This window comes from Muntiacus reevesi, chromosome 2 (genome assembly GCF_963930625.1).
Source record: "Muntiacus reevesi chromosome 2, mMunRee1.1, whole genome shotgun sequence".
In the NCBI taxonomy this organism is placed as follows: Eukaryota; Metazoa; Chordata; class Mammalia; order Artiodactyla; family Cervidae; genus Muntiacus; species Muntiacus reevesi.
The window spans coordinates 275,684,811-275,703,130 of record NC_089250.1 but is presented as its reverse complement, the minus strand read 5'-3'; the positions used below and the strand labels follow the sequence as shown (position 1 = coordinate 275,703,130).

The 18,320-nt window shown below is 45.5% G+C and overlaps 1 protein-coding gene across 1 annotated transcript; it reads left to right on the top strand.

The window, feature by feature from the left end:
* Positions 1–5,423: 5,423 nt before the first annotated feature.
* On the top strand, positions 5,424–18,102 carry LOC136158914 (cationic amino acid transporter 3-like). The gene is given in 15 exon segments (XM_065920761.1): positions 5,424–5,535; positions 10,592–10,696; positions 10,922–11,324; positions 12,817–12,836; positions 12,838–12,976; positions 14,549–14,726; positions 15,139–15,251; positions 15,404–15,626; positions 15,794–15,933; positions 16,036–16,138; positions 16,325–16,524; positions 16,720–16,892; positions 17,169–17,277; positions 17,445–17,511; positions 17,513–18,102. Coding segments are annotated over 13 exon segments (1,890 nt in total). The 5' UTR covers positions 5,424–5,535; positions 10,592–10,696; positions 10,922–10,951; the 3' UTR covers positions 17,565–18,102.
* Positions 18,103–18,320: the final 218 nt, after the last annotated feature.

Genomic DNA, 18,320 nt, shown 5'->3' with positions numbered 1-18,320 from the left:
GCCTGGCGAATCCCATGGACAGAGGAGCTGGCGGGCTACAACCTGTGGAGTGGCACAGAGTCAAACACGACTGATGGGCTAAACAACAACAAAGCTGATTCACTTCTTTGTGTTGCAGAAACTAGCACACATTGTAAAGCAATTATACACCAATAAAAAATCAAAAAAGAGAACACTCATATAAGTAAAATCAGAAATGAAAGAGGAGATATTATAAATGGTACCTCAAATATACACAGTCTTATACACATTCCTTATACTATGAAAAAGTATACGCCAACAAATTGGATAACCTGGAAGGAAAAAATAAACAATCTGAATAAACCTATAACGAGAAAGGAGGTTGAGTCAGTGATAAGAAAACTCTCAACATAGAAAAGATACTTTCATTGGTGAATTCTGCAAAACATTTGATTTAAAATTTTTTTTTAAACAATTTTGGCTGTACTAGGTTTTTGTTGCCGTGGGAGGACTTTCTCTCTAGTTGCAGTGATCCAGGGCTACTCTTCATTTTGGTATGCATGCTTCTCCTTGCAGTTGCTGAGTTTTTGTTTAGTCCCTCAGTATTGTCTGGTTCTTTGCAACCCCATGGACTGCAGCACGCCAGATTTCCCTGTCCTTCACTGTATCCCGGAGTTTGCTCAAAGTCATGTCCATTGAATCAGTGATGCCATCCAACCATCTCATCCTCTGTCTCCCCCTTCTCCTCCTGCCCTCATTCTTTCCCAGCATCAGGGTCTTCTCCAATGAGTCAGGTCTTCACATCAGGTGGCCAAAGAATTGGAGCTTCAGCATCAGCATCAGCAAGTAGATTCTCACCCACTTACACCACCAGGGAAGTCCAAACAACTAACAATTTTAAACGACTACATGTATTTCTAGACCCCTTCCTTTTCTAAGATAATGGAGAAAACCTGTGCTGTCAGTGTGTACACTTTCAAGGGTCCCCTCATAATGGAAGAATTTTTGATGATACCATGACTGGGAATTTTTTCATTCTCTTCTCATGTCGAATGGTTTTCTTTCAACTCCCCTCTGACTTAGTTTCCATTCTGTCAGGGCTAGCCTGGCTTAGGGATTTGGACGATTTCCACATGCAACCAAGGCAAGAAATCTACTGGTCCAAGGCACAGTGATGAATTTGTGTCAAAAACAGGATGTATGGAGGGAGGGGGCAGAAGGCAAGAGAGAGTGAGATGAAGAAATGTTTTTGTCCGAGGTAGAAAAGAGGCAGGAAGTGAAATGAAGTGAAGTGAAGTCACTCAGTCGTGTCCGACTCTTTGTGACCCTGTGGACTGTAGCCATCCAGGCTCCTCTGTCCACGGGATTTCCCAAGCAAGAGTACTGGAGTGGGTCACCATTTACTTCTCCAGGGAAATTTTCCGACCCAGGGATCGAACCCAGGTCTCTCGCATTGTAGGCAGATGTTTTACCGTCTGAGCCACTAGGGAAGTCCAAAAGAGGCAGGAGGAGGAGGCAAAGACAGAAGGATTAATATACTAAAGACTGGCGGTGATGGGGTGGGAGCAGATTATCAATAGTGAATTACAGGTTACCATGAATGCAACATCAATTTAAAATATTCATATATAATGTATACGCAAAGCACCCAAACTCAGCCATGGTTATAGAATTGAGCAGTAATTTCAGATACTTCAGGAAGTACATGAAAAAGAAAAGGTGTTAATATTTGAGAGATAGAGGTCAGAAGGCTGGGAAATTTAGGGGAGGGGTGATGATCAGGACACTCACCTTGAAATACAGGGTGGTTGTTCAATGAGAAAGGAAAAAGAAAAGGAATGTGAGCATATCTGTGATATCTCAGTCACCGTGAGATGAATTAAAAACATGGGAAATTATACTGAAAAGATGAGAGAATGGTGAGAAAGCAGCAGAGGTGGACCTGAGGGACTCTCGTGAATCATAACAGGAAGAGAGTGCCTGACAACCGGGGTTGTCTGCTGGGCTGGGCTTCCCTGGTGGCTTGGTGGTGAGAAGCCGGTGCAGGAGACGGTGGTAAGCCGATGCAGGCGGTAAGAAGCCAACTGGTCTCCTGCCAATGCAGGAGACATGGGCTTGATCCCTGGGTTAGGAAGATCCCCTAAAGGAGAAAATGGCAACCCACTCTAGTATTCTTGGCTGGGAAATCCCATGGACAGAGGAGCCTGGCAAGTGAGAGTCCATGAGGTCGCAAAGATTCAGACACGACTGGGTGACTGAACAACAACAAAAGCAACAAAACTACGATGTGATACCAAACATGCCATTCTCAAGGCTTAAGGGGCTGTCCTTACATTATGTTAAACTCTGTATGTTTTCCCCTATTATAATTGTGTGAAAGTCAGACTCTTAAAAAAACGATGTGGAAGTTTTTTCAACATATGCATGTGGACTTGATTCCAAATGTCCTTCTGTTGTTAAAGAGGGGAGTACTCCTTACTTCTAAATCCCCAATGCCTATTTTACATGTCTTGTACTTTTAAAAAAATTTTTACTCTCACTTGTTTGGCTGCCTCAACTTGAATTATATATTTTTTTAATTTATTGAAGTATAGCTGATTTACAGTGTTGTGTTAATTTCTTCTGTAGAGCAAAGTGACCCAGTTATACATATGTATTGATATCTTCCTCTTCATTTTCTCTTCCATGACTGTTTATCACAAGATATTGATTATAGTTCCCTGTGTTATACAGTAGGACCTTGTTGTTTATCTATTCTATATACAAGAGTTTGCACGTGCTAATTCCAAACTCCCAATCGTTCCTTTCCCCTCTTCCTTGGCCGTCATAAGTCTAGTCTCTATATCTGTGAGTCTGTTTCTGTTTCATAGATAGGTTCATTGGTCGTATTTTAGACTCCACATGTAAGTGATATCATACAGTATTTGTCTTTTTCTTTTTGATTTATTTCACTAAGTGTGATAATCTCTAGGTCTCATACTACTGCAAGTGGCATTGTTTCATTTTTCATGGCTGAGTACTATTCCATTGTTTGTCTATCTGTCTGTATGTCTGAATATATATATTTGTCGTTGTTTAGTTGCTAAGTTCTGTCCAGCTCTTTTGTGACCCCATGGACTGTAGTTAGCTAGGTTCCTCTGTCCATGGAATTTCCCAGGCAAGAATACTGGAGTGGGTTGTCATTTCCTTCTCCAGGAGATTTCTTGACCAAGGGACTGAACCTGCACCTCCTGCATCAGCAGGCAGATTCTTCACCAGTGAGCCATTAAATATTTACACACACACACACACACACACACACACACACACACATATCACATCTTGTTTATCCATTCATCTATTTGTTGCAGGAAGGGGGACCCCTTCCAGGGCCCGAAACTGGGCTCTCGTCTAACACTCAGAAATGAATTGTCTGAGGAGACATATCTACTGACAAAGCAAGAGGTTTTATTGGGAAAGAGCACCCGGGCAGACAGCAGGAGGGTCAGGGAACCCAGGAGAACAGCTCTGTCACATGGCTTGCAGTCTTGAGTTTTATGGCGATGGGATTAGTTTCTGGGTTGTCTTTAGCCAATCATTCTGACTCAGAGTCCTTCCTGGTGATGCACGCCTTGTTCAGCTAAGATGGATGCTAGAGAGAAGGATTCTGGGAGGTGGGCGGACAGGTGGTGTCTCCTTTTGACCTTTCCCGAACTCTTCTGGTTGGTGGAGGCTTATTAGTTCCCTGTTGCTTACCAGAACCTCAAGTGGTAAAACAACTAATGCAAATGGTTACTATGGTGTCTGACCAGGGTGGGCGGTTTCAGTCAGTGTGCTTCCCCTAACATATTGATGAGTTTTGGTTTTTTTCCATGCCTTGGCTATTGTAAATAGTATTGCTATGAACATAGGAATGCATGTATCTTTTTGAATTATAGTTTTGTCTGGGTATACAGTCAGAGTGGGATTACTGGATCCTATAGCAACTCAATTTTTAATTTTTTGAGGACCCTTTATACTGTTTTCCGTAATGACTGCACCACTTTACATTCCCATCAACAGTGTAAGGAGGTTCCCTTTTCTCCACACCCTCTCCAACACTTATTATTTGTAAACTCTTTAATCATGGCCATTCTGAACAGCATGAGATGGTACCTCATCGTTGTTTTGATTTGCATTTATCCAATAATTATGAAGGTTGGCCATCTTTTCCTGTGCAAGTTGGCCATGTTTTAGATGTCTCTTTTAGTGCCTATTTTAGGATGCCTTTTGGCAATATTAGGTGGATGAATTCTGTACACTGCTTCTTTTCCTTGGCCACATATTTTATTAGTGAAAGAAAAGTGAAAGTGTTAGTTGTTCAGTTGTGTCCAACGCTTTGTGACCCCATGGACTATAGCCCGCCAGGATCCTCTGTCCACGGGCTTCTCCAGGCAAGAACACTGGAGCAGGTTGCTGCTCCCTCCTGCAGGGGATCTTCCCTACCCAGGGATCGAATCCACATTTCTTATGTCTCCTGAATGGCAGGCAGATTCTGTACTGTCTCAGCCACCAGGGAAGCTCACATCATCTTGTTGAAGCATTTAAACTTTACTGCTGTTGGGGCAGAATATCTTGTCCTCTATCCTCTTAGGTTCTTTGTCTGGAGTCTGCAAAGTAGACACACAAAGGGTAGATGAGCAGGAGAAAGAACTACATTTACAACTAGCCTTCTGTTTACATTTCCTAAGAAAGGAGGCCAGAGGGCTCTAGGCTAGATATTTACAATGAGCCTTCCCTTCCCACTTGGAGACGGAAATGATAGAACAATGTATGACAAAAACCACTACAATATTGTAAAGTAATTAGTCTCCAGCTAATAAAAATAAATGGGGGAAAAAAAAGGAAATGACAGAACAGAGTAAAGAGCTGGACTTTGCCTGCTGTGGACACGGTAATCTAACAGTCATGGCAGGGACAGAAAGGGGTAAACCCTGTGTGTGCAAAAGATCAAGAGGCCACATATTTTCTTTCTTGAGGGCACCGCACACGCACAGAAATTCTCCTTGGGGGGCAAAAAGATGGGGGCGCCATCCCATAATCGGTGATGTCCAGGCCCCCACAGGCCTGTGTGCTGGAATCCATCTAGGAAAATAGCTGCGCACACTCATCAGGGAGGGTCCTAGGGCAGGCCAAGTAATTAGTCTAAGGCATACAAAGACAGAAGAACTACCCTGTGCAGATGATCTAACAGTCTCTTTACGGGGCTCCTCCTCCTTCTGGAGGACGCCCACAGCCTTTCTCTTGAGTGTGAACGCTGCCTGGCTTCTGTCTTAACCAAACAAACCTCTGTGTGCTCCCCCACGACTGTGCTGTGTCTTCAGTAATACACGTTTATCATATTTTTAGTTTTTGCCTCCTGGTGAAATGCATTTTTTACTGGAGGCAGAAGCCAGGAGAACCTTGTTTCTGGTTTCTAGCTGCGGATGGACTAGAGATCAAGATTCCTGATTTTTCTCCCAGGCCACCCGGGTCCAATTCCTGGGCAGAGGTCTAAGCCACTCCTCATGGTTGTCTCTCTCCGAGATCACTGATGCTGAAGCCCGGGATTTCAAGGTAACTGCAGGTCTCCCCACACTGCTGGCTGGAGACTTCTGCCTTTCTCTCTCCCTCGAAAACTTGCTTACTCTCACTCTCTGCTCTGCTCTCTTTCCGAGACACACAGGGCTGAATCTAGGTCCATTCAGTGAAGGAGCCCTAGTTGTGTTTCTCTCTCTCCTCTCCTCTTTCTCTTGTTCTGCCTGAACTACAACTCCCGGCATGCCCCTCGCCCAAGCAGTGCATCCTCATCAGCTTCCGAGAAACACGCGGGGAATCAGGGCTGGGCGCCTGCCGCCACCGCCAGCAAATTGCTCCCTGCTGTGTTGTTGTTCAGTTGCTCAGTCGTGTCTGAGTCTTGCGGCCCCAAGGACTATAGCCAGCCAGGCTCCAAGTTCTCTTGCTCCTTCAGATTCTTCTGCAATTTTAAGATACTGTATTTGTAAAAAGAAAAAAATTCTAACAATCAGTTGACCATCACATGGTTGCCACAAACCTTCAATTTATAAGAAAAGGCAAAAAAAAAAAAAAAACAACCCCCAAAAAAACAACAAAAAAGAAAAGGTAATATCTTTGAGGCACAATAAATCAGTGCATGTTTGTGCTTGTACATGTATATGTATCTGTACAGATTTAAAATATAACTAATGCACAAATATTTATTTATATAAAATGCACAAATACGCATTTATACAAAAACTGTGTATTGAAATATATATTTGAATATTCACTCTTTGTCTGAAATTCAGTATATGTAGGTGTTTTGTATTTTTATTTATTAAATCTCTCACTTCTTGCTGTCTGTGTATACTCTGCATTCTCTTCTCTTCTTAGAAGGGTGTTAGTCATTTGGGGTTAGAAGCCACCCTAATAGCACAGGTATAGGAGTAAGAAGCACCATGCAGTCAGGGTTGTTATCCTCTTGAGGTGCTGGAAGGAAAATTGTACAGTTAAGGCAATTATATCAAGCCAAAGTGATGTTGGGTGAAGGGAGTTACAGTACCCCCAAGAGGCCAGTTGGCTCACAACAGTGTCGAGTATGACAGAATTTAAGAGATTCAGTTGGGTGAGCAACAGAAATAGGCAGAGATGATAGTTACAAGTTTTTCAGGCAGCAAGACACCATCTGGAAGGAAATCTTGTCTTCTCATGGACGCCATAAGAAGGGAGTTGTTCATCCTTATTTTCAAAACAGACGTTCTTTTCTCAATGGTTAACACAGATTAGCTGTGAGAGTCAGGCAGGCTGTCTTAGTTCACATACAGTTCAAGCTGAACCACAAATAAGCCAAAATGACGTCCCCATTCCTCAGTCAGTTCAGTTCAATCACTCAGTCGTGTCCGACTCTTTGTGACCCCATGAACCGCAGCACGCCAGGCCTCCCATCCATCACCAACTCCCAGAGTCCACCCAAACCCATGTCCATCGAGTCGGTGATGCCATCCAACCATCTCATCCTCTGCGGTCCCCTTCTCTTTCTGCCCTCAATCGTTCCCAGCATCAGGGCCTTTTCAATTGAGTCAGCTCTTTGCATCAGGTGGCCAAGGTAATGATTGGAGTTTCAGCTTCAGTGTCAGTCCTTCCAATGAACACCCAGGACTGATCTCCTTTAGGATGGACTGGTTGGATCTCCTTGCAGTTCAAGGGACTCACAAGAGTCTTCTCCAACACCATAATTCAAAAGCATCAATTCTTTGGTGCTCAGCTTTCTTCACAGTCCAACTTTTACATCCATACATGACCACTGGAAAAACCATAGCCTTGACTAGATGGACCTTTGTTGGCAATGTAATGTCTCTGCTTTTCAATATGCTGTCTAGGTTGGCCATAACTTTTCTTCCAAGGAGTAAGGGTCTTTTAATTTCATGGCTGCAGTCACCATCTGCAGTGATTTCGGAGCCCAGACAAATAAAGTCAGCCACTGTTTCCACTGTTTCCCCATCTATTTCCCATGAAGTGATGGGACCGGATGCCATGATCTTCGTTTTCTGAATGTTGAGCTTTAAGTCAACTTTTTCACTCTCCTCTTTCACTTTCATCAAGAGGGTCTTTAGTTCTTCTTCACTTTCTGCCATAAGGGTGGTGTCATCTGCATATCTGAGGTTATTGATATTTCTTCCGGCAATCTTGATTCCAGCTTGTGCTTCCTCCAGCCCAGTGTTTCTCATGACGTATTCTGCATATATGTTAAATGAGCAGGCTGACAATATATAGCCGTGATGTACTCATTTTCCTATTTGGAACCAGTCTGTTGTTCCATGCCCAGTTCTAACTGTTGCTTCCTGACCTGTATACAGGTGTCTCAAGAGGCAAGTCATGTGGTCTGGTATGCCCGTCTCTTTCAGAATTTTCCACAGTTGATTGTGATTCACACAGTCAAAGGCTTTGGCATAGTCAATAAAGCAGAAATAGATGTTTTTCTGGAACTCTCTTGCTTTGTCGATGATCTAGTGGATGTTGACAATTTGATCTCTGGTTCCCCTGACTTTTCTAAAACCAGCTTTAACATCTGCAAGTTCATGGTTCACGTATTGCTGAAGCCTGGCTTGGAGAATTTTGAGCATTACTTTACTAGCATGTGAGATGAGTGCAATTGTGCGGTAGTTTGAGCATTCTTTGGGATTGCCTTTCTTTGGGATTGGAATGAAAACTGACCTTTCCCAGTCCTGTGGACACTGCTGAGTTTTCCAGATTTGCTGGCATATTGGGTGCAGCACTTTCACAGCATCACCTTTCAGGATTTGAAATAGCTCAACTGCAATTCCATCATCTCCACTAACTTTGTTCGTAGTGATGCTTCCTAAGGTCCACTTGAGTTCACATTCCAGGATGTCTGGCTCTAGGTGAGTGATCACACCATCGTGATTATCTGGGTCGTGAAGATCTTTTTTTTGTACAGTTCTTCTGTGTATTCTTGCCACCTCTTCTTAATATCTTCTGCTTCTATTTGGTCCCGACCATTTCTGTCCTTTATTGAGCCCATCTTTTCATTAAATGTTCCCTTGGTACCTCTAATTTTCTTGAAGAGATCTCTAGCCTTACCCATTCTATTGTTTTCCTCTATTTCTTTCCATTGATCACTGAGAAAGCCTTTCTTATCTCCTTGTTATTCTTTGGAACTCTGCATTCAAATCGGTATATCTTTCTTTTTCTCCTTTGCTTTTCACTTCTCTTCTTTTCACAGCTATTTGTAAGGCTCCCTTAGACAGCCATTTTGCTTTTTTGCATTTCTTTTTCTTGGGGGTGGTCATAATTCCTGTCTCCTGCACAATGTCACGGACCTCTGTCCATAGTTCATCAGGCACTCTGTCTATCAGATCTAGTCCCTTAAATCTATTTCTCACTTCCACTGTATAATCCTCAATATGTGAACATTTTTTACATCACAAACAGATAAAAATCTTAAAATCATATGGTCCAGCAATTCTACTTCTTAATACATACCCAGAAGAGTTGGAAAGCAGCACACTCTGGAAGACATATCTGTATACCCGTGTTCATAGCAGCATTATTCAAATAGCTAAAACATGAAAGAAACCCAAGTGCCCACTGACCACGAAATGGATTAGCCAATTGTGGGATATATTCATAATACTATAGCGTAATCAGCTCAGTTCAGTTCAATCACTCAGTCGTGTCCGACTCTTTGCGACCCCATGAATTGCAGCATGCCAGGCCTCCCTGTCCAGCAGCAACTCCTGGAGTTTACTCAAACTTATGTCCATCGAGTAGGTGATGCCATCCAGCCATCTCATCCTCTGTCATCACCTTCTCCTCTTGCCCCCAATCCCTTCCAGTATCAGAGTCTTTTGCAATGAGTCAACTCTTCTCATGAGGTGGCCAAAATATTGGAGTTTCAGCTTCAGCGTCAGTCCTTCCAATGAACACCCAGGACTGATCTCCTTTAGGATGGACTGGTTGGATCTCCTTGCAGTCCAAGGGACTCTCAAGAGTCTTCTCCAACACCACAGTTCAAAAGCATCAATTTTTCGGTGCTCAGCTTTCTTCACAGTCCAACTCTCACATCCATACATGACCACTGGAAAAACCATAGCCTTGACTAGACGGACCTTTGTTGGCAAAGTAATATCTCAGCTTTTTAATAAGCTGTCTAGGTTGGTCATAACTTTCCTTTCAAGGAGTAAGCATCTTTTGATTTCATGGCTGCAATCACCATCTGCAGTGATTTCGGAGCTCAGGAAAATGAGTCTGACCCTGTTTCCTCTGTTTCTCCATCTACTTCCATGAAGTGATGGGACCAGATGCCATGATCATAGTTTTCTGAATGTTGAGCTTTAAGCCAACGTTTTCACTCTCCTTTTCACTTTCATCAAGAGGCTTTTTAGTTCCTCTTCACTTTCTGCCATAAGGGTGGTGTCATCTGCATATCTGAGGTTATTGACATTTCTCCCGGCAATCTTGATTCCAGCTTGTGCTTCTTCCAGCCCAGCGTTTCTCATGATGTTCTGCATATAAGTTAAATAAGCAGGGTGACAATATAAAGCCTTGATAAACTCCTTTTCTTTATTCAGAATTAAAAAGGAAGGGAATACTAACTATGCTACGACATGGATGAATTCTGTTGACATTATACTAAGTAAAACCTGAAAATGAAAGAGAAATAGTGTATGAACCCACATGAATGAAGCACCTAGAGTGGTCCCAAAGAGTTGGACATGACTGAAGCAACTTAGCACTAGCTCTGGAGTGGTCAGGCTCAGAGAGGCAGAGGGTATAATGGTGGTTGCCAAGACTGGTGGAGAAGAAAGGAAGAATTTTGTTGTATGGGTACAGTTTCATTTTAGCAAGATGAAGAAAGTTCTACAGTTTGGTTGCCCAAAATGTAAAATGTACTTAACTAAACTACACACTTAAAAAAGGTTAAAATAGTTACTTTTACATCTGGGTATTACAACACAATTAAAAAACAAAAACAGACAACAAAAACCTCTCAGAAGCACCCCCTGAGGTAAGCACAGAAGAATCACGGGCTGATAGCAACACTGCAGACGCTCCCTGCCCGCCCCCAACTCCATCCTCACCCCGACAAAAAGTTATCTTTTTTTTTTCACAGGGACTCACCCTTCAGTTTTTAGAGATGTCTCAGCTCCAGCCCCATACGGCTTAACCTCAGCCTCCCTGACTGCCCCAGTTCTCCAGGCTCTGCTCCAAGGATCCAGTAAGTCTTGGGTCACCCTCTTCTGTAGGAGACTGGGCGCTGAATTCACATCCTCCCAAAGAGACCTCTGCAACCCCAGAGGGCAGAAGGGTCAGCCTGGCTCCAGCCTGAGGGTGGAGAGACCCGTTTTCCAGATGAAATTCAAAGGAGCTGGGAGCTGTTGTGCCTGTGTTAGAAGAAGTGGGGGGTTCATCATCTTGACGGCTTTGCATCTTGTTTCCTCAGCAGATCATAGCCTCGTGAGCTCCGTCTAGGATGCTACTTCAGTATGCTCGACAATTTGGTCAGAAGCTGGTGCGCAGGCGGCCACTGGGGCCCAGAGAGGAGACTGAGCGTCACACGGTTGGTTGTCTGAACACCCTAGACCTGGTGGTTATAGGTGTACGCAGGATGCTGGGAGCTGGCGTGCACATCCTGGTTGGCGCAGTGGCCAAGTACATCGCTGGACCAGTGATCGTCCTCTCCTTCTTGGTGGCTGCCCTGTCTTCTCTGCTGTCTGGGCTCTGCTATATAGAGTTTGGGGCCTGGGTACCACGCTCTGGTTCTATGTATCTCTACAGCTATAGCATCATGGGCCAGGTGTATGGTTTCATCATCGGCTGGAATCGCATACTGTCCTTAACTGTTGGTGAGATACTGGGGTACAGGAAGGGGTGGGGCTTCAGATCAAGAAGCTAGGAGAGATGAATGGGATCTTTGCTCACTCACAAGCAGATGTTATCCACCTTGCGGGGCGGTGCTGTCCTCAGTCACTGCAGTCGTGTCCGACTCTTTGCGACCCCATGGACTGTAGCTCTCTAGGCTCCGCTATCCTTGGGATTTTGTCAGGCAAGAATACTGGAGTGGGTTGCCATGTCCTGGTTGCCATGCCCTCCTCCTGGATCTTGCCAACCCAGGGATAGAACCCCACCTGGTCAGGGGGAGATTGGTAATAGCGACAGAAAAACTCTACAGCTTCATTCTACTCAGTTCGATGCCGTTGTCGATGTTCAGTTGCTAAATTGTGTCTGACTCTTTGTGACCCCAGGAACCGCAGCATGCCAGGTTTCCCTTCAATCCTGCTTTCCTTAAACGATGAGACTAAGAACCTTGAGTGCTTCCCAGGTGGCTCAGTGACAAAAAATCTGACTGCCAGTGCAAGAGACGTGGGTTTGATCCCTGGGTGGGGAAGATCCCCTGGAGGAGGAAGTGGCAACTCACTCCAGTATTCTTGCCTGTATAATTTCATGGACAGAGGAGCCTGGTGTGCTGCTGTCCATGGTGTCACAAAGAATTGGACACGACTTAAGGGCTAAACAACAGTGACAGCAAATCACCCTGAAGGAAAGGGAACTGTGGGGAGTGGGGGTGTGTGTGTTAGTTGCTCAGTCGTGTCCGACTCTTTGCGATCCCATGGACTGTAGCCCTCTCGGCTCCTCTATCCATGGAATTCTCCAGGCAGGAATACTAGAGTGAGTTGCCATCTCCTTTTCCCAAGGATCTTCGCAAGCAAGGGATCAAATGCACATCTCTGGCATGGCAGGCAGTTTCCTTACTATCTGAAGCACCCACTACACAGGGAGTGGGTGAAAGTGAAGTCGCTCAATTGTGTCCGACTCGTAGCGACCCCATGGACTGCAGCCCACCAGGCTCCTCCGTCCATGGGATTTTCCAAGCAAGAGTACTGGAGCAGGTTGCCATTTCCATCTCCAGGGGGTCTTCCCTACCCAGGGATCGAACCCGGATCTCCCGCATTGTAGGCAGACACTTTACCATCTGAGCCACCAGGGAAGGCAAATTCATCAGCCTTATCTCCTCATCGTAGTGAAGACTTTGGTTAGCTGCTAACTTCCTGGGATTTTTCCCAACACTCTGATTTAAAATGTCAATTCCGATCCTACTATCCTGGTCCCACTTCCCTGTGTTTTTTGCTCATGTTCTGTAACTTTGATCTTCTAGCATATTAAAGAGTTGACCTATGTTGTGAATCATCTGGGTCTGCCCTCCCCACCTGATGAGGAGAAACTCTTTGAATCCCTAGTTTTAGGATTTTGTTGTTGTTGTTGTTGTTCACGCCTCTCCCTAATCATAGCGGCTCAATTTCTGTTTGCTCATAAACATCCCTTCTGCTGCTGCTGTAGGCACTGCCTGTATAGCCCGGGGCCTGGAGCTACACCTTCGACAACCTGACTGGGAACCACATCTCTCAGGCATTAGAGGAAACTTTCTCTCCATATATGCCCTACTACCTGGCCAAGTACCCAGACTTTTTCACTCTGGGCCTGGTGCTGCTGCTCACGGGTGAGTCAGGGGTCAGAGTTAGGATGGGAAGAGTGAGATGTGGAAGGGAAGGTGGGTTGGGAAAGCCTCAGGGTTTCTGAATGGTGGGGGAATTAGGACAGGGAAGGAGGGTTTGGAATAAGAAAGAGAGGAAGGCAAGACAAAGACCATTTTTTTCCTACCCTTGGACTATTGAAAATTTGAGCTGGATCATTCTTTGGGGTAGAGATAAAAGGTGGCTCAGATAGTAAAGAATCTGCCTGCGATGTGGGAGACCAGGGTTCCATCCCTGGGTCTGGAAGAGCCCCTGGAGAAGGGAATGGTAACCCACTCCAGTATTCTTGTCCGGAGAATGCCATGGACAGAGGAGCCTGGTGGGCTATAGCCCATGGGGTCACAAAGAGTCAGACACAACTGAATGACTAACAATTTTTTCTTTGGGGTGGGGGGCTGTCCTGTGCATTTCAGTTTTTTTTTTTTTTTTAATCATTTTTGGGGGAATTCTCTGGTGGTCCAGTGGTTAGGACTCTGTGCTTTCACTAATAAAGGTGCAGGTTCAACCTTGGTTGGGGAACTAAGATCCCGCCTGGCAGGCAGCTCACCCCTTCCCCCCCCCCAAAAAAAAAGATCATTGCTGAATATTGAGTAGCAAAGCTGAACTTTACGTACTACACACCAGTGATGCCCAGCCCTCCAAACTGTATCAATCACAATGTTTCCACAATGTCCCCTGTGGGATCAAGTTACCCCAACTGAAAATCAAAGTTGGTTTTTTCTTCCTGGCCGCACTGGGTCTTCTTGTGCGGCCTTCGGGCTCTTCATTGCTGTGCTTGGGCTCAGCAGTTGCGGCATGGAACGTGGGACCTTAGTCCTCGGAACAGGGATCGAACTCATACCCTCTGCAATGCAAGGCAGTTTCCCAACCTCTGCACCACCAGGGAAGTACCAAAGATTTTATAAAATTATTTTTTATTATTTTTTTACTTTATTATTTTATTGGAATATAACTATTTTACAATGTTGTGTTAGTTTCTGCTAGACATCATTGTGAATCAGTCATATGTAAACAAATATCTCCTTCCTTTTGAGCCTCCCTCCCACTCCACAAAGATTGTTTTTAACTGAGAGGAAACTTTTCCAGTTTACTGAGATATAATTGACATACAACATTGTATAAGTTTAAGATGATTTGATAGACATGTATATTGTGAGATGATGGCCACAATAAGAAATTAGCCACCTGAAAGTGTACAATTTGGTGGCATTTAATACATTCTCAATGTTGTGTAACCGTCACCTCCTTCCAGTTCCAAACATGTCCTTCACAACAAAAGGAAGCTCCATACCCACTGAGCAGTCGCTGTTTGTCTGTCCGCCACCCGTAACCACCAGTCCTAGGCAAAAATGTGTTTGCTTTCTGTCTCTATGGATTTGGTTATTTATTTGGCCTTACCATGAGGCATGCAGAACTTCCCCAACCAGGGATCAAACCTGTGCCCCAGCCATGGAAACGTGGAGTATTAACCCCTGGACCACCAGGGGAGTCCTGGATTTAGTTATTTGGGAAGTTTCATTTTCCATTTTTCCCCACAGGACTACTGGTCCTGGGAGTTCATGTGTTGCCCCAGGTTAACAAAGTGTTCATGGGCATCAACATTTCGGTTCTCAGCTTCATCATCATCTCCGGCATCATCAAGGGAGACCTGCACAACTGGAAGCTCACAGAACAGGACTACACACTGAACACATCTGAATCCAAGGACATTTATAGGTTAGGAGGATGTCCTTGACCTTAGTAACGCATGGTGTGAGAAAGGGTACCCATCTGGGAATCTGGGGGTTGAAGAGATCTCAGGCTTCCCTGGTGGCTCAGATGGTAAAGAATCCACCTGCAATGCAGGAGACCAGGGTTCAGTCTCCGAGTCTTCCTGATCCCCTGGAGAACAGAATGGCTAACCACTCTAGTATTCTTGCCTGGAACATTCCATGGACAGAGGAGCCTGGTGGGCTACAGTCTATGAGTTTAAAGTCAGACACAACTGAGAAACTAACCCAAAGAGATCCAGGTGGAGGGGGTCCTGGAGCCCAGGACTTGTCATATTAAGGGAGGAGTCATATTAAGCCAGTACACATGGCTGAACACACCTCACCCACGGTCTTTCTTGTTTCTTCTCTCTCCAAAGCTTGGGCCCTCTGGGTTCTGGAGGGTTTGTGCCTTTTGGCCTTGATGGGGTTCTGCGAGGAGCAGCTTTATGTTTCTACATGTTTATTGGTTTTGATTCCATTGTCACTACAGGTAACATGGTCACCCTGTGTCCCATCCAGGGTGTGGGCACAGATTGGGCTGACATGAGCATGGGGGTTTCTTTTGGAGGTTCAATAGGAAAGCGGATTTTGTGCTTTTACTATGGTGTGTTTCCTGACCCAGTGTTTCCTCCAATCCTGCAGGGGAAAGAGCCCAAAATCCTCAGCGGTCCATCCCCATCAGCATCGTGGTCTCTGTCTTGATCTGCTTTGTCGTGTATTTTGGTGTCTCGGCGGCACTCACCCTCATGGTGCCCTACTACCAGATTCACCCTGACAGCCCCTTTCTACAGGCTTTTCTCTATGTTGGGTGGGGCCCTGCCAGATATGTCGTGGGTGTTGGCATCCTCTGTGCTCTTTCATCCAGGTGAATGTCATGGCTTTCTCCTCACTGACTGTCAGGTGCTCGGGTATCCCAGCCCTGGGGATTGAGAGACAGGAGGAAGGACACCTTACCCCATGTAGACGAGGGAGCGGATGCCCTGGTCTCTCCTGCTTCTGCACGTCCTCACTCCTCTCTGTTTCGTTTTCCAGCCTCCTGAACACCATGTTCGCCATGTCTTGGTTGATCTACACAACGGCAGAGGATGGGCTTCTTTTCCGATTTCTTGCCCAGATCAACGCCCGTACACGCACCCACATCACGGTCATCATAATTTCTGGAAAACTTGCAGGTAGATAAACAAAACCCACTCCCTTTGGATTATCTTCCTTGGCTTGCATATTTCCAGCTGTTTCTCACTCCACCTCCCACCTTGTTTGTGCCCTCCATCTAGGGGTCTTGGCGTTACTCTTCCATGTCACTGATCTGATGGATCTCATGTCACTTCGGTCCCTGCTTGCTAACTTGGTGGTCGATTTTTCTGTCCTTGTGCTCAGGTGAAACTCTACCCCACCCTGCCAGGGGTCTTTGACTTGTGGTGATTGGTGGGGGCTAATCCTCTCTGCCTTCATGCTGCCTTCCAAATGTCCTGCTCTGCTTTTGTGGGAAAAAAGATGGATTCGGCTGTGTGATGTTGGTGAGCAGGGACTGCTGGTCATGTCGTCATCACACCTCTAATTCAGGTATCACTCAAACCAGAATTTAAGCAAGAACAAAAGAACAGAGGAAGAAACTGAGATGGAGCTTGTAGTCAAAGAAAGTTCTTTGGACTCTGTACTTGAAGGCAGAACCTCAAGGATTCTAAGGAGTCTGTGGTTCCCTCCCAACAACATCCCCACCCGGAAAGCTGGCCAGATTGTCTATGGATGTGCCTCCCTGCTTGGTGAGCAGTGGGACTTCTCTTTGGTGATATTCTGAAATTGTCAGGATGGGTAGGTGTGTATATGCGTCTGTTGAGGGGTCTTGGAGATACGATGTCCGTTCCTGATGTGGGCAGCCTGGGGAGGGGTATGACCCGAGGTCCTGATGTCTTTATCTTCCGGGTCCAGCCTGTTCTCCTCCACCTTGACCCCTGCAGTTCTCCTGCTGACCATCGTGAGCCTGATCCTGGCCCAGTGGCCCAGACATGTGTTCTCTGGAGACCCCGTGCTCACAACAGTGGCTGTGCTGCTGCTGCTGCTGCTGCTCATCACTTGGGTCACGGTCATCATCTGGAGGCAGCCCCAGAGCCCCACTGCTCTTCACTTCAGGGTAGGTGACCTCACCTCACGTGTCCAAAGTGTCCACCTTGAGTGAAGGAGGTCTGCATGCTTTAGGTCTAAGCGTCCTTTTCTGGACCAGGGAAGAAGGGGAGTTGCTGAACCTATGGATCCTTCCCTGATCCACACTCAGTGCTTTACATACACTATCTATGTAGGCACTGAACGCACAGCCTGAATTGCACTGAACTTGTCCCACCCACATGGGATAGGGTCTCCCTTTTAGATGCCTAGGGTGTGTCCAGGGATGAACTGACTCTGCCCACAGGTCCCTGCTCTGCCTGTCCTCCCACTGGTGAGCATCTTCGTGAACGTTTACCTGATGGTGCACATGACCACTTGGACCTGGGTCCTATTTGGCATCTGGATGGGGATTGGTAAGTGACTTTCTGGAGTAAGGAGGCCTCTTGGGTGACTGAACCCAGTCCTCTTCCTACCGCCTCTCCCCTAAACTGTGTCAGATGCCATAATAGGAGGTCCCTTGGGCATTTATAAGTGAGGAGAGTGTCTGCTTTTACTTCACATCGTCTCATTTCCCTACTAGGGTTTGCCATATACTTTGGAAATGGGATCCGACACAAGTTGGAGGAGAACAGTGAGCAACACAGCAGCCTCCACCCCCCAAATGCTGGACAAAGACATCCCTAGGGATGAGTCACCTTAACCACAGGGGAGAGGTGCTGTGTGGAATCCCTCCATGCCCTGGGGGATCTGCTGGTTCAAGGGGCACTGTGAGCCTCTACGGACTGTGAAGTCGGAATGCATTTACAGCTGTATATTTATTGCCAGTGGACAAAGTGACTGTAATGCTGCAAATGCTGAAGGAAGGCTTTAAAAGCATAATACACATCCAGAATAGAGGATTTTCATGAAAAATGTACAGAAATGTAACCAGAAACCAGAGGAAGAAATAAGATATTAACTTGCACATAAGCAGTGTCTTCTTGTGCCTGTTTCCAGTGAAAACACACAAATTGTCACATGGGAAGGAGACACAGGTAACCATGTATTGTGAGAAGAGCTGTACTTCAGGGGGTTTCCCTGTCAGTCCAGTGGTTAAGACTTGCCTTCTAATGCAGGGGGTGCCGGTTCGACCCCTGGTCGTGGGGCTAAGATCCCACATGCCTCACAGCCGAAAAAACTAAAACATAAAGCAGAAGCAAAAAAGACTTTAAAATGGTCCACATTTAAAAAAAAATCTTAAAAACAAATAAACAAACAAACAAAAAAAACAAAACAGTTGCACTTTAGGGAATTCCCTGGAGGTCCAGGATTTAGGACCCAGTCCTTTCATGGCCATGGCCAGGGTTCAATCCCTGGTTGGGGAACTAAGATCCTGCAAACTGTGCAGTGTGGCCAAAAAATAAGGAAAAAAAAAAATAAACATGAATTTTAAAAAAGATGTGCATTTTAAACATGA